Here is a 17,483-nt window from a genome sequence, read left to right on the forward strand (position 1 = left end):
AGACAGTTTAAGTTGAGGAGGTAGTTGAAAGGAGTCTTGTTTATTTCTGTCAAAGATGTTAAAAAAATCCTCCTTTTCTCCTGCAGTTTGCTTATCTGCAAGAGCTGTGCAGAACGCCATATTTTACACATTTTTATAATCAATACAGTTATGTCACTGGAAAATCAGGTGTTTGGGTGAGATTTTGGAAGATTTTGCCTGATGTTTACCTTCTTTAAGATCACCTGTAAAATATTAAAACATGCAAGAGTGTCATCCTGTCTATCACGCTGACTTACAATGAGCTTTGGCAATATTCACTTGCTTCATTTTCTTTCTACATTTGCGTATAAGCATGTTTGTATCGGCCCACTGCTGTGTGCATACAGTATGATGATTTGCTGTAGGCTATACATATATTATGTCATGGAAAATTCTGAATATGTAAGCTCAGGGAGCTTTTCCATGCAGTGATAATAGAGAGAGCTAGTTATGCCTTATATTAATCAGTTACTGTGGAAAAGTAGTATAATACTCTAACATGTCATGTTTTTAATGCATTACCACCAATGCAGCTCACTCCTGCTGGAGGACGAGTCATTAGAGTGTCGTCATCATCAGTAACCACATCCAACCACCTCATGTCTCATTCACACGTTAGAAAACACATTAACATAAAACATGGCTATTGTTACTACTCACAGTCAAGTCAAGCTAGCATGTTAGCATAGTTAGCCCTCATAAGTGCTGTCTGTGGGAAATTATGTGACCCTCTTTCAGCCACAATTTATCGAAAATGTGAAAATGTGTGACTTTGGCGCCCCCTTATGTTAGCATCAAAAGACGGTAATGCATGTGGCTGCACACTCTGGCCTGAAAGGCCTGAAACTCACAGTCTCAGCTCTCATTTTCACCTTAATTTCTCATTAAATTCCATTTTTTTCTTTCAGAACAAGTTGCAAGAAGGTTATAATCACAAGAATTCAACACACGGCGGCCTTGAAACAAATGAATCTAAGATTTACCTGTTTGAAGCAGAAACCTTCACCGGGGGCAATGGTTACGTACACTTTTTAAATTTATTCTTAAAAACAGGAGAAGGCTGATTTATTTTCAAGTGAAAAACTAAAACAAATGCTCTTTTATTGAGTGAGAAAGAGCCTTGGAGACTCACTGGCATGCAAATAGTGACATTTGCTACGTTACAAATGCCCTCCAAACTGTTAATATGCCCCTTTTGGTCTATCGTGCCTCAGGTGGTTATCACTGCGAGAAATTCGATCTGGGTTTGAAAGGGCGCTAAGGGCAAGAAAGGTCAGGGGTATTTGCTCAAAATAACACTCCCTCTACCAACACACAACAAAGCACACAACATGCACAATATGGCACACACACACACACACACACACACACACACACACACATATCAGAAGTTCATATCACTAAACCAACGTCCGTCAATGCCCAATTAGCATTATCAGAGGAGCAAACACATATTCTGCATCAAAATATCAGTAATGACATTTTTGGAGTCTGGAAAAGAATATCAATCCATCAGATCTTACAAAGGCTTAAACTTCAGAGACGGGTGTTTGACATTTGGAGTCCCTCTTTGGCGTGACCTTTGCAGCAGTTCACCAAACATATCTAGTGTCAATCTAGCCATTTGTCTCTGAAATTATAATTTACCCTCTTGTCGACTTGCAGAAGAGGAGCAGAGCGAGCAGCGGGGTTTTCATTCGGCTTTTATGGATGTCACAACAGAACAAAAGCGAGGTTGAGCCGTCTTTGCCTGGAAACAGTTCCATTACAAATGTGACAAGGTCTGTTGATCTGAAAAAGCACAGGCGCACAGTAAATCAGAAGTCGCTCTTCATTTCCTATGCATTAGACTCAGTCGTCTGTGAATGCTGGGGCAGAAACACGAGGCAGAAATGAAAAATGTTATCTACAACCAGAAAATAAAATCAGCAACACGGACTTCGGCTAATAAGAAGCGTCTCCATGGTGGAGGCAGCTGTTTGTTGCACGCCATGCAGAGCAGAACACACGAGAATCGGGCAGCAGGTTTCCATTTAAGTTTAAACACATGGAATATTATAGGCCATATCCAGCCTGATCTTTATGTAATGTCGCTCAGGCACTTCAGTGCAGGCAAAGCAGGATGAAAGCTTGAGCCACAGCGCCACCGTGTGGTGAAGTCATGAACATCAGCACCTCAGCCACTGAGCTGTATTTTCAGGAAGTGACACATGGAAACCTCTGGTAGACTCAAAGAGATGACGCATCATAAAACTCAAATATACATCAGTATAATAAATTAATAGAATAAACTAAACTGTTTTTTCCCCTTTGAGTCCAAATTCTAATAAGATTTAAGCCGACTGAGGCGAATAAATAAATAAATAAGCATCTCTCCGTCACTGCTTTTGGGTCAAATCTTGCTAATAATTATTATTCTAAAAGAAAAGGCACATCATCATCTCATCTGCCCGTCATTTCCCTGATGCTCCTCCACTGTCCCACAATGCAACAGGCTGATCATGTTGCACATGATAGAGGGCGGCAGCAGATATATTTTCATTCTAAACCGCTACAACAGCATTATTACCTGTTGTGTGGTTTCCTATATCTGAGTTCAATTTGTCACACTCTCTTTAGCCCTGAGTGGCAGCAAGTGGACGTCACACTCGGTCCGGCAGTGTCTCGCTTCTACAGATGTCTTATTGGTTTAGCAGATGAAAGGAGATGCAGTTTGAAATAAGAATCAAATCAATCAAATCAAATCTGATGCCCATACTGTGCCTGTCCAGATTTCTAGAGATGTTCTTAATGTCCCTGGTGTGGGATCAATAAAAATCTTATCTTATCTTATCTTAGACAGCTCCGTGCAACCTTTTCACTGATATGAACATATTCAGATGCAACCCTTGTATGCGCCCCCTTTTAGTAACTGTAATGGATTACAATTAGATTTATTTTGTTATTTAATTAGGTAATGCATTACGTGTAACTAGTCACTCTACAACACTGTCTATAGGTGGTGCTAATATGCCAAAAAACATGCAACGCTGGAGACGAACGCTGGGTTTTGCAAGTTTTATGACCTCAAGGTTTCGATTTTTGATTAGAAACTCCATATTTTTTTCTGAAAAGAAATCTATGAAGGGAATTTTTACTCTTAATGCTGGTGACAAATTTGTGTTTCATGATCCACAAATTAAAACAAATTGTAGGATGATTTATGAGTATTTTATGATGCTTTTTCCTTCCCACCTACAGATTCTATAAATATTCTATGTATGATTATGATATGAGCTTCATTTAAAAAAAAAACTTCAGAAAAGGTCGGAAATACATCAATTTAAAATACTGATATGTACTCGGTTTTGGTTTGTATGTTTGTGAAACTGATTTACATTTGAGAAAAATGGACAACACACTTACTTAAAAATCATTTTGAGTGCTTGTTTTTGTTCGTGAGACATTTTCCATCAGTGCTGAGACTAATTTCTCTCCACAGAAATCCCAACAAATGTGCTAACACACGATTGCAGCCACCTTTTGTACCTTTGTACCCTCTGCACGGCACAGCTGCATGAAGCCACTGACACACATCTGTAAATCCCTCAGATGACTGCCAACATACCAGACACCACTGTGCACGGTACACAACGTTCTTATACATTAGGTAGCTTGAGTACGGCTACGCGTCACGGCTTTGTCTGCATACACCCCACCCACGGGCCTTCATTTCAAAATTGCAGCTATGTATTGTTCATCGGACAGCGAAACGATCTAGATACGAGGCAAAACTGATTAGAGTGGCGCCTGAGGCAGCTCGCCTGTTTGTGCTCGAGAAATGCAGTTGAGCTTGAGGCTTCAGCGTGTGGGTTGGAAACAGCAGTTTGACAACATTTCAATACAAGGTCCAACACACCCGAGCAGATAAGAGCCATGCCAAAAAAAAAACAAAAACTTTGGTTCATTTAAGTTGTGAATATATTAAAAATGTGAATGTGTGTCTCATGTTGCAGCTGATGATACTGATACGATATGTTTTGTGCATTAAGTATGAGTTAAGACCAGAATCGGCCTTTCTGATGAACAAACGGTTCTGCCATCAGAATAATTGATCTGTAAAAAGGCGCCATGCTGTGTTGTTGCTGATTCAAACTGCACTCGGTCAGACACAAGCAGCCAAACACGCAGCTGAAGCTAAAGCGCTACATGCAGTTAAAGCTAGCTGGCGTTTGATCTATAGCAGGATGCATGTGATTTGGCTGGGATGCCCACGTGAAAAAGTACCACTTGAGTAATACTTGAGTATACTTGAAGTGTAAATAGTTGCTAAATTGGCACAATTTAAGTTAAGTGGATTGAAGTCCACCAGCGAGAATCAGGATTAATGAGCCTTCAAAACACACTCGCAGTACAACTGTATTATACCACCAACGTGTTGGAAATATACTAAAATATACTTAAATTGAAGTGAAATTAAAGTATGCCTAACAGTGTATTACAAAAGCACTTGAAAATAAATATACTTTCACACTTTTAGTACACTTACCATTAAAAGCATTTGTAATTTACTACAGTTTTCACACGCACAAAAGTACACTTATGTACAATTTATAATACACTACAATAAAGTACTTTGACATACCACTTTAAGTATTTCAGAATTCCTTTTTAACACATTTAAGTAGAAATTCATGACATCTAATTAGAAGTACACTTTTTAAAAGTATATGCCAAAGATACTTTAAATTAATCACAAAAAGTATAGTGTACTTTCAGACCTGCATAAGCAACCTTTAAATCACATATTTTATACTGTATCAAACTTTAAATTAGTTTATATTGATTTCAATGTGAATATTAATAGTAGATGGACAGATAGAGACCCAGCAAAACACAGATACATGTGCTTCCCATGAAGTATGAACTAATTAAAATAGAGCTAATTTGATTGATTTAACTAGTTAAATGGACAAAAACCCTGTCAACATTTTCAAGGTTCTGTGAAGGCTTCAGCCTAAAAATGGCTACAACCTCCGGATCTGTGACACATGTTTCGCTGCCAGTCTGAAACCTTTCCGCTGAGGCACAGTCACACAGCTGGCATGAACGACGACACTGGGCTCTTTCCTCCCTCACCGCAGCCTGTCAGGGAGTTTCAGGGTGTAACAGATGAGGCAGGCATGACTCCACCATCGCACCATACCATCACTATGTGTGTCTCAGTTCTGTGCATGATAGCCATCTGAATATGCCATCAGCAATCTGATGAATGACAGATAGAGTGTATATAGAGCAATAAATAGTGGAGCGATTTAGCAGCGGCTGCAGGACAAGACATAAATCAATACAAACGGAGAAAGACAGAGATAGAGAGGAAATATTCAGACAGGAGTAAAAGTATGACTTTAACTATAAATGGGACTCGTTTGAAGTCTTGTTTTAAATAATGTATGCATGGTGTGTATTAAAACAGACCCCTTTATTTACTACACTGTATAAATGAATGAAGTAATAAGCTAAAAAAAATAATTCTTTCTATTAAAGTAACTACAAATGTTAATGAGTGTAACCCATCCTTTAATTAAAAGTCTGTGTGTGTGTGGGTGTGTGTGTGTGTGTGTGTTACATTCAGGTACACCACCATTAGCTCCAGAAACAGCCAGGTTTAATGGTCTCCCTGAGCAGAAAAGACTATTTCATGTTTTATTGATCATTAAATGATTATTTATTTAACTTTTCTGTAAAAATGGCCTTCATTTCCAATGATTAAACACCGTGAGTGGTGTTTTAGTAAGGGAACATTTTTGTGGCTGATATTATGGCTGAAGGCAAAATTCTGTGTTTGCAGTGTTTGTTACAGGAAGTTATACACTCGTCTTATAAATCCACGAGGGCTGGCCGCTTGTGTTTGCATGACACAGCGAATAAAAAACCTGGCTGACTGAAGACCTGCAGCACGTTGACTGCGCACTCGGGATCCTCCCATGCTAATCCAACGCAAGCTGGCTAAATTGGCGCAGCTGTAATCTTAAATGTCTGCTTTACCGATGTGAATAGATGAATTTTAACACACCTTCAGTGGAGAATTAGTCGCAATTCAGCTCTGTGGTATGAAGCCAGGTGTGCAAACAACAGCTCGTGACAGCTGAGTATCTGAAATGGATGAGCTGTCACTGCACAATGCGAGGTGGGTCTAATATAGGCCGGCAATAACCGATCTGCTTATTACCTTGTCTATATGAAGAGCTGTTAAACCACATTCCTGTGTTGTGCACATCCTCTGCTGGGCTGCAGAGGCAGGCGGCCATGCTGCTGTGTTGTGGGTTAAGAAGAACACAGGCATGCGAAACACATGAGGATCTTTTCTTTCTAAAAAAAATACTGCCCAACAGTCATTTTTTGGCTTGTTCGATTGATCTGTTTCAGGATGAGCTGTTTCATCACAGCCGACATCAGTCACTGTGTTTTTGCAGTCCATCACAAATAAAGCTCAACCTTGAGCAGCAGTGAAGCTAAATCTCAACGAAACATTTATCTGGGCTTGCTCAAGTCTCTATTTTAATGATTCATAATCAAATAAACAGATCTCAGAACATCAGAGTTTGATCTCTTACACAACGCTGCTGTGATTTCTTTCACTTTTTTTACTGTTAATGCCGAGATAACATGTGAAGGAGTCGGTTTTTCCCTGTGTGGTTTGACGTCTGTGGATCTTCAGAAACAAACACTAACTATGCAAACTATTGTTTTCACAAAATCACACACTGATACCCAGAATGTACGTGTCAGTGCAGTTTGTGCTATTTTGTCGCCTTCAAGTACACTTAACTGTTCTCAGGTAGTCCTTGACTACCACTTGAGTAATACTTGAGTATACTTGAAGTGTAAATAGTTGCTAAATTGGCACAATTTGTTACAAACATTAAGTGGACTGACACCAATGTGTTAGAAATATACTTAAATATACTTAAAATAAAGTGAAATCAAAGTACATCTTAGTTAAGTATACTAATAGTGTATCACAAAAGACTTAATAAGTATGCTTTTCATAAGTACACTTTATTACCATTAAAAGTACTTCACTTACTTTAATTGTTAAAAGTACAATTTATAATACACTTACAATAAAGCATACCTTTTACAAGTACTTTAAAACACCACTTTAAGTATTGCAGAATTCGTTTTTAATACTTTCAAATAGAACATATTAGTTTTTAAAAGTACCTGTCAAACATGCTTTAAATTAAGCACAAAAAGTAAAAGAGTAGTTGTAGTGACTTAATACACCAAAGTATACTACGTTTTTCACGCGGACGCCTTCCCGTATGATCCACAGATGTGTGTTTTGTGCTGGATTTGTTCCACTCGGCCACAGAGGTGATGATTTCACTGCTTTTCATCTTTCTCTGGGTGGCGATCTGACGACCTGAAAGCGCTGTCGGGTAACGATGTCGGTTCAGCAGACGATTTCAGCCTTTTGACGGCAGTTAATGACATGGATTGGAAGATGGAGAAAGCTATAATTTACTATTATTAATGGATGCCTACGTTCTAGTTTTGCTCTGGTTTTGTCTCTTCTCGGCCACCAGACGTACATGAGCCTGTTTGCCAGAGCAGTAATTAGCCTATTTTCACCTCTGATAATCTGACATGTCATTACAGGAAAAGCACAGGTGCACTTATCATTAGCAAAGAATGCGCTTGTGTGCCAGTTTCAGGAAGCCGTCGTTAATGCAATTAGTTACACTTGTGCTTCTGTGACAAGCCAAAATGCCTCCACATGCAGCCCAACTTCATTTCATCATCAGTTGAAGGAGCATCTGCCGGCTGGCCATATTTTAAGACGCTGAAATAAATTATGGATAAACACATATGTAAGAGTATTTACAGCATCTGTGTCACTGTTATATTGATTAGCTGTGTCTCATTCTGATCTAATATTCAAATTAAATTCAAATCTCTTCTGCTCTTTTGTAAATGTGTTATCTAAGTATCGTGACGCCACCGTTTGGTGTTTTGCCACTGTTTTATGTTATTTGCCGTCTTTGTAACGCAAAGATAAACCATTTTTAAACCTTCTGTGATTCTCCTGATGATAGATATACAATCACTACAGGTAATTCTCGTCCAGGCAGTAAACCTGAAGGCTCTGATTCCTCGTTAATACCAACACAAACAATGATCTGAATTGGGATTAATGAGTCAACGTAAAACAAGTCGCAGGAATTCGTAGAAATAACTTTCGGATTTTAAAGGATTTAGTCATCTAATTTTGAACAATTCAGCATCTTAGGAGCCCTCTTCGAGACGAGAAACATGAAGTCACGTGTATCACACTCTGATAATGCGGCTGTTATACCATGCAGGAAATATCAGATATTACATAATGTGAAAGGCTTGTTTTCCCTCAACAAGATGCCAAAGTTAAACTTGTCAAAGAGGTTTTGTCATTCTCTGTGTTATTAAGGAAATGTCTGCACATTTTTCTTTGTGCTTTGTCCCCAGTGAAGGCGTGTGTTCCTGAAACATGACATCAGGTGGTAATGCATCCCCGTGCTTTTGCGCTCAGGGCTCAGACAGCGGCGGTGTCTGGATGTCTGCCCTGTGTTGGACGGAGATCCTCGAATCGGAGAGAAACAATGAATTTGATTGTTACTTCAGACTCGTTGAGGCCAGACAGCAACACGTATCTGTGTCATCTATACATGGCAGAATTTTATCAATACCCTACTGTGAAAAATAACTACACAGGAAAATAATGCCTTCCTATGATGGATTCTTCTTACATGTGGCCCACTGCTGCTGTTCAGCACAGTTAGGTTTATGTAAATATAGATTTTTTTTTTTTAGATCATCTGGATTTGATGGGAATTCAAGTGACTTCAGTAGTCTATTCTGTAACGGTGACACAGAGCTGGTGAATCCAATTCCAACATTTATTCTCCTTGAAGTTCTGCTTTGTCCACCAGCTCTCAAGATTAAATGTCTGGGTCTTCACCCGGCAAGGCTCAACATTCTTCTCCAACCACTCGGCGTCGTCTGCCTGCGTGTGGTGCAGGGCAGGTAGCGCACAGCGGCATCATCAGACTTGTTCGCTGTAAATATCTGAGCTTCTGAAACTCAGCTGTGCTGCATGTGCAGACCGTGCAAGCCAAACAGTAAGATAAAAGAGCCTGAAAGGTGTCGGTTTAATCTACTCCACATGCAGGTGTATGCTCTATACCCACTGAGACAGCTCCAGAATTTCTGTACACCCACTTCAAAATGCACAAGGATGCATAACAGTCTAATTTTGTGACAGAAGTTTCACTTCAGGGATTTTTCATTTTGCGGATTTTGGGTTGAGAGATGTGAAAATTGAAAAATCATTGCTGAACATCAGGCCGGGCCTGCGAACGATGCAACAATAATGCACAAAAATGCAGGATAACGTCAGTATGGGTTAATGTTTTGTACCCCAGCATACTTAAAAAAAAAGGTTGCATGTACCTTAATCGACCACTGACTTATTGCACCATGCCAAATCAGACACACCCAAGCTGTTGCATATCAGATGCATGCTGGGTTTGGTAAAATGCTAATGCTAACATGCTTGTGGTGGATCCTCCTGCAGGTAATTTCTAGATTCTACATGGCTAGTTGCTGCCTTGCTGAGGAAAGTTGAGGTGTGAGGCCTCTCTGCTGTTTTTGACTGATTGTATATTCACTAACAATGCATTTCCACCAAAACAGGCAATCTTACATTGCCACCACAACATAATTATGAATGCACATTAGTTTTATATAAATGCAACAGGGTTGCAGCAGTGGTACCATAAGGAGCTGTCCATGCAAATTCCAAAACCAATGGCCTCTGAGTTTCATGCATCAGTATACACGGTGCGTGTATCGCTAAGCTGTTTCAGCATGCGCATTGTTTGTGATTAGCTGAAATCAGGGGAGACAGAAGGGTGAGCGTACCTCATGCCTGCAGATAATAGAGCTGCAGTCACCCGGAGCCAAGGAGGACTGACATAACTTTCACAAATCCGTCTGTCTGCATTGTTGCAGGTTTCATACACAGTGTACACACAGTAACATCACGTTCTGTGTTGGGATGAAAGCAGCGGCCGCGACCTGCACACACAAAGACTGGCAGGCTTCCTCGCACACAGGTGTCAGCGTCACAACGAAAACAAACTATCGTGTCCAGAGAAAGCACAATCATTATTCATCAACAACTACAGCTCCTGTGTGGTGGCGTTCGCTGTCACCCATGTATGATTAAGTCTGACAGAAGGATAGACTCAACCAACAAGGACTCATTGAGGATGATGATTGAGTGGTTCCATAGGATGCTTCCTCTACTTCCTTTTTTGCACCAGTTTCTGAATCTCCTTTAGACCGTCGTTGTTGATGAACGGATGCATTTTCATTTGCATCAGTGTTAAAATAATGACATTGAATGCATCTTTAAGATACATACAGGAAGAAGCCGTGCATATTAAAGCTACCCCTCCCTGTACACAGACGGCGCTTCCAGCTCTACTGCTGAATCATTACTGAATAAAAAAGAATAATGATGGAAGCTTTGTGTGGAGTACAGGACATATTGTCTCAAAAGATGAATTTAAAGTGGAACAAAGCACCCTAAAAGAGGCCCTTATGGAATGCGTCCCAACCACTCAACTCGACAGCCATCAATTTTAAACACCGGAGCAACAGCATGCTCTTCGATGGCTGCAGCGTCCCAATAAATCGGCCCCTCCCTGACATGACACACATGCTGACTGATAAGTTCAGTTTATTACAGCTGCCAAGAAACTTTAACTCCCATTTAAATTGTTGTTCGGTCAAAACTCTGAGATGCTAAATTAAACACCCATACTGGCAGAAGAACTTTGCTGTTTTTCAAGTGTAAATTTCTGAAATGATGAAGAGCGACTGATGTATTTTATGGGCTGTCTTCTGTCTCTAGTGATTGTAAACGTAAAAATATAAGTTTTGAGCAACACCCTCCTCTTACTCGGATATGAGGAAGGCTAATTCCCACTGATCTTCTCATTATTCTGCCGATTTGTTCCACTGAACCGTTTTTGGGCACATGCTCAGGAGCAGGTTCAACTGGTCCGACGATGACAATCTCAGAAGGAAGACGGAGTAAACACCCCCTCGGCAGTTGCCCACATTGTCACAAAGGTACTACGACAGGTGTGTGACTGACATGACGCCACTTTAGTCAGCGGCTGCAGTGATTTCAGGTCTTTTACCACAGCTGGAAGGAACATTGACCTGCACACAGCTGGTTCTCTGATCATCAGGGCTATGAGATAATATGACCTTTACTTATTCTCTCAATGGAAACACAGGTGAGGAACAATAGAGCTGAATGATTTATTCATTTTCAAACCTATGATTTATGTGACTGATAGATTTCAGATACTAGAATTAAACCTGTGGTTGTGCTCTTCAAAACTGAAATTAGCTGAGTGAATTGCTTGTTTTATTTTGAAAAGCATGCTCATATCCGCTTATATATTATTATATTCATGTGTTTAAGAGGCATGAATGTGATGAGTGTAACATGGTGAACAATAGTAAATGATGAAATACATGATAACTAAATTAAAGGAACTTGATAGCAACAAAAATCGTAGCAAATGTAGATTTTTAATGACAGCGCGAGCGTACAAATACTTACATGTGTGTTTATTTCATAGCAGTGTGACAAAACAAAGGAAACTAGGGGCTATTTTTGAGCGTCACATCAATGGTATGTTGTCTCAGGGGAACGGGTTGACTCCTCTGAAGCAAATACAAACATGTGATATATGGTCAGAAGTGTTTGACAATCATCAGTCAAGGGGATGTGACCTCGAAAACAGCGGCGCTTTGTCCCCTCAGGTGTAGAGGTGTGTTCGGTTCAGTCGTGCCGTACGTTCTATTTAAGACTACACCAGAACTCTGTTAGAAGATTATTTTCAAACCCCTACATATGGAACATGACGCATGATAATCGGCTGAATAATGGTCTTTTCTTCGCATCGCGTTCTTAGGCACACATGGATATGGCACACAGGGAGATGCGAGAGGAGAGGACCAACGAGTCGGTGGAGAAAACCAGAGAAATGGAGAAACAGTTCCTGAAAGACCTCTACGTTTTCATGAAGAAGAGAGATACGCCCATAGAGAGGATCCCAAACCTGGGCTTCAAACAAAGTACTTACACATATTATTCATTTTTTCACGTTTTGTGCGAGGAAGCTGCTTTTAATGCATCGTAATGCACCGAAACAAACATTTATATGGCACAATTATATGGTATTATGGGTATTATTTACCTGCCTATTGATTTATACTGACATAAATGTGTAAATAAAACTGTAATTATAGTAATTCTGGTTTTAAACAGTCAGTTGAATAATTAATTAGTTTACTTACAGAGAATAACTGTCTCATGATGTGTTAACCATTTATGTTAGAGAGCCTGACCTCTGTTTCAATTTAAATAACTGTTATTGTGAAAATCTTTCCAAATTCTAGCTTCTTCTTCTTCTTGCTGTGTTTCTTTCTTTTAGGTCAATATAAACTGAATATCTTTGGGTTTTGTACTGTTGGTTAGACAAAGCAAATAATTGTAGGATATCAGCTGAAGATGACTCTGGAAAATCACTGTTTTCTGATATTTTGTAGAACAAACAAATCAGTTAATACACAGAGGAAATAATGTGCTGATTAACTGATAATGAAAACATCCCTACAATTTTAATAATGACGTGGATTTGCATGTTTTCTGTCTTTCAGTTGATCTATTTTTGATGTTCAAGACTGTCAGAGACTTGGGTGGCTACCACCAGGTAAACAATATTCCATCTTTTACAGTATTAGTTGTTGTGTTATCATGACTTCAAAGCCTCCTTATATTGATAATGGCCACCCGTCTGGCCGCTGGGGGACTTGCACTGCAAATTAGCTTCGACTATAAATGCTGTGGTATGCATCATTGGTTCATGCCACTTTTCAAAATAACGTGAAATGTCCTGCACTCCTCCAGGTGACGGCTCAGCAGCTGTGGAAGCAAGTGTACAACATGCTCGGCGGAAACCCTCGAAGCACGAGCGCAGCCACCTGCACCCGCAGACACTACGAGAAGTGAGTCAAACAAAGCGCGTGCATGTGCCGGAGCCATGTTCTTGTAGCGGCCTAATCTGACGGATGCGTTGTTTTTGCAGGCTGCTTCTGCCGTACGAATGCCACGTTAAAGGCATATCTATGAACACCTTCCGCCATCATCAGCCGAAGCACTTCCACTACGCCAACTACAGCAAAGACGACGACGATGGCCAGAGACCAGCTAAACGCAAGCTGCTATCAATACCTCTGTGCCAGGTTGGTGTTATTTTACTTAAACAAGATAAGAAAATATATAGATGTGAATGTGATTAAATAGGAATATTCTTCACTACAATAAGTAGATGTAAATATTACATTCTAAAGTGGCTGTTTGGGTCATAAATGAATGTTAGATGCTATGATACTGTATGATACACTAATAATGTTATTTAAGATATATCAATGTCTGAGTAATCTGCTTCTCACGCAACAAAAACTCTTATAGTGCAGTAAATAATACATTAAAGCAAAATATGCTTATTTGCTTCTTGCTGAGATGAGGAGATTGATATCGCTCTCAGCAACCACAGCAGCAACTGGTTAGCCTAGCTTAGCATAAAGACTGGAATCAAGGGGAAGCAGCGACCCAGGAAATTCATTTTTTTGCACGGCTCAATCGGACAAGGTAAAACATGTTCATTGGAGCTTTAGAGCTGCTGGGTGGCAAATGTTGTTACCTTTGTACAGAGCCCAGCTAGCTGTTTTCCCATTGGCAGATTATGCTAACTCTCGACAAGTAAACAAATAAGCGTTTTCTATAAAATGTCAAAGTATTACTTCAACCTCTGACGGACCATTTGTCTTTCCAATAGAACCTGCACACCCCCCTGAGGGACGGACATGGGAGTGCCTTCCTCTTGCCGCTCCATTACCCTCACTACTATCACCCAAGCCCTGCAGTTATGTCCCCCCATGTGCCTATCTCCTCCTCAGTGTTGGCACCAAATACACCGCCGGCCCCCCAGCCCAGGGTTTCCTTCGATCAATATGGTCTAAACCCAACAGAGAGGGTGAAGGAGCCACTGGAGCACTTGCGCTTCCTGGCAGAACGGTACAAGACCTCATCTGGACTGATCGAGCCTCTGAACCTCAGCGTTAAAGCGTCAGGACGGGACAGCAACAGCAACCCCGCCTCATCGTTCGCCCCACCTTCGTCCAGCAAGAACCCAAAGTTTTTGAACCAGCCGTCCCCTCTGTACACTCCCCACTGCCCACAGGTGGTGAGAAACGAAAGATGCGAGACGCAAGATGGCGAGGCGTGTTTGGGAGACGCACCGTATTCTTACCCTGCGAAAGCCAGGGAGGCGTACGTCACTGACGTCAAAGCGATCGCAGGCTCCAGCAGCCCCGCGTACGAGTCTGCTCCGACTCTTAGAGCGGACGAGGGCGCCGCCGTAACGGCCCAAAGTCCCAGCTCCCCAAAATCAGACTTTACAATGCAGCAAGGAGAAAAGAGGGAGGGGGGTTTCGACTTAAGAGGGCTCAATCTCAGTCGTATGCTGCCCGACCTCCCTCAAGAGAACAACGGCGAGATGGAAATCGAGGTGCCGCTGTCTGTGTTTTACAACTGGCTCAGGCTGTGCAGGTCCTCAGCCGAGATGCATGGAGATAAGCAGCTACCGGCTCTTCCTGCTCTGGAGGAACACTCTCGGCAAAGCAACTGTTCCGACGCGGACGTCCTCCCGACAAACCTGACATTTCGGGTGAATCCCCAACCACAGAGCTCGGCGGCCGAGGATCTGAGGGTGGGGCAGAGGAATTTGCCAGGCCCCATACCAAACATCCAGACAACCGGTTATCTCCCTAATATGAGCCAAAATCCTTTCACCAGCTACAAGCCTTTGCCTCCAGGTGGCATTCTGAAAAATGCAGCCAGTCAGGATGTCTATCCGTGTGATCAGCAGGATATTAATAAGTCATACTGCTCCAAACCTCCACATTGCTGGGATGCGTACGGCCAGGAGAGCCACACTCCCCCCTTCCAAGCCAAACCTGACTCTAACCCCCTCGTAGCTCAGCAAAACCTCCCAGCCTCTAAGTCCTACAGTGCAGACGCGGTCCAGGGAGGGAAGGAGAGGGCCGAGATGGGACCCTCGGCCGTGCTGATGCTGAATTCCAGCTCCACCTCTCTGCTGCACCTCACCAATGAGGAGGTGATGAAGCTGAAGAAAATCATCTCACACTCCAACACCACACTGAAGCTGAGCCACACTGCACCGCTCTTTCATGTGCCGCATCTAACTAATTAAATATGTTTTCTGAAAGTGTCAATTTACCAAAGAATATAATTTTAATAAAAATAATTATTTACGTCAGGAGCAGAGTTTGTTTTAAAGATGCTGTGCTCTATTTTTTCAGAGCCTTTCTGTACAGTAGTATTACTTGTTTTAGCCTAATTACAATGTAAATAGAAATAAATTCAAATAAATAAAGTAGTTTCGTGTCTCATTTGTTGATTCGGCTTCCTGTCATCACACTACATTTGAACAATTAATTACTTATTATTTCCTAGCATAACAACCATTACTGTATTTTTATTCCTTCCTCCTAGAAATGAAAAAACTACAACTTGTGCGGAAGAAGTGGCCTCAAGCTACGTTCAGGAGGAGGTGTGACGGTTATTTTCACAGCAGCTGGTGATTTTATTTATTTATAGGCCGAGCACATTAGCTGAGTTCTCACTAGTTAAATGTCCAGTAAACATAATTATCTCCATATTTTCTCTCTCCGTCCAATAAGCAGAGAATCACTCCACTTCTGATCTTTTACTTCCAAATCTAACATATGTTACTCCAGGCCTTAATGAGCAGTTCGTCTAAATATACAGTATAGGAACCAGTAAATCAGTGAGGTAGATGCCTTAGTGCTTTAGTCAGCTCTGTGTGTCACACCAGCATGCACAGTCTGTTATTATGTTGTTATTGCTGTAATTATTTTTCACAGATTCAGTGCGTAACGAGGAATTTTCAGGTGTGACAACAACAGGAAAATTAAACGGACACTCCCGTCACTGTTACTTCAGACCCGATCATTGCGTGCAGATTGCTCATAACAACACAAACATCCTGTGATGACTATTTTAGTGCATTAGGGAGACGTATGGAAAAAGCCATCAGCTTACAAGCTAATTCCATTTTTTTCCTGGGTTTGTTGTGTTCACCTGTTCACCTGCTCGTTATCACATGAAATGCATCGCTGCAGTCTCAAAAAGCAAGAAAAGAAAATAATGTGGTGCTGGATGAAAAATCCGGCACGAACACGTTGAAGCGGTTGTTTCTCTGCAGGTTATTGCTTAACTCAAAGGGCTCTTTGTTTGTGCGAGTCGTCAATTTTTCAAATTTCCAGAGCTATCTGGTTATCAAAAACAAAAACACTTTGTTGTCAGTGAAAAGCATTTTGGTCCATAGGTGACTGAGAGGGATTTACTGGGCTCAGCACAGGGATCAGGCTTTTATTTGCCTGTTGGAAGCCCTCAGGCTTTTCACAATATGCTGCTCTGCACGTCAATAAATATTGCCTCGCATAGCGAGACCTGACCTGTTGGCTCAATACAAGTTCAACTGCTACTCTATGTATTTATAGAGTCATCAGTAATTTTAAAGAAATAAGACACATTAAAAGCGACCTGACAGGTATTTGGAGATCAATCCACTACATCTTTTCTGCATTTTTGGTGTCAGTGCAGCCGACTGGCACTGATTTAATTCAGTATTCAAGTATTTCACATTGAATGGATTTTGAACCTTTGACCTTGAACACTGTAAGAATACTCCATTGCAAGTAAAAGTTTTTTTTTGTTATTTAAGTTAAAGTATTTAAGTATTACCAGGAAAATGTACTTTAAGTGCTCAAAGCAAAAACACTCAGCAGCAGAATATCCTGTAATAAATAAATCATTAAATTATTATGACTCATGCTCTTTTCATCTATTTTCTATAGGACTGCAACTAATGATTATTTTCATTATGGATGAATAAAAGTTGATTATAAATTAATAGAAACTGTTTGGTTGTTTAATTTATAACAAAACATCATATTTCATAGGTTCTTTGTGTGTTTTGTGAGCAAAAATCTGAAAATGACCTGGAATCTGGACTAAAGCACGTACTGTGCTGATTGAATGTACTTAGGGATATTCCACCTGCAGTGATTGACTTTGAGTTGATTTATCCTGGTTTTAGATTGCAGGGAAGTAGCTGTGTGTGTCAGGTGAGCCCCTGGAGGTTAAAGGTAGCTGTGCTTTCAACTTAAATTAGTCTTCTCTGACTATTTGCCTCATGACTCAGCAGGTGCAAGCAGGCCAAACTGCTTCTGTAGGTTCAGTGTGA

General features: G+C 40.8%; 1 protein-coding gene across 1 annotated transcript; it reads left to right on the plus strand.

Moving 5' to 3' along the window:
- The first annotated feature begins 11,188 nt into the window (after positions 1-11,188).
- On the plus strand, positions 11,189-17,043 carry arid6 (AT-rich interaction domain 6). The gene is made up of 6 exons (XM_041960831.1): positions 11,189-11,351; positions 12,039-12,201; positions 12,787-12,839; positions 13,037-13,134; positions 13,215-13,371; positions 13,968-17,043. The coding sequence occupies exons 1-6, from the start codon at positions 11,340-11,342 to the stop codon at positions 15,402-15,404; spliced, it is 1,920 nt and encodes a 639-aa protein (XP_041816765.1). The 5' UTR covers positions 11,189-11,339; the 3' UTR covers positions 15,405-17,043.
- The last annotated feature ends 440 nt before the right edge of the window (positions 17,044-17,483 follow it).

Source organism: Chelmon rostratus, chromosome 19 (genome assembly GCF_017976325.1).
Source record: "Chelmon rostratus isolate fCheRos1 chromosome 19, fCheRos1.pri, whole genome shotgun sequence".
In the NCBI taxonomy this organism is placed as follows: domain Eukaryota; kingdom Metazoa; phylum Chordata; class Actinopteri; order Chaetodontiformes; family Chaetodontidae; genus Chelmon; species Chelmon rostratus.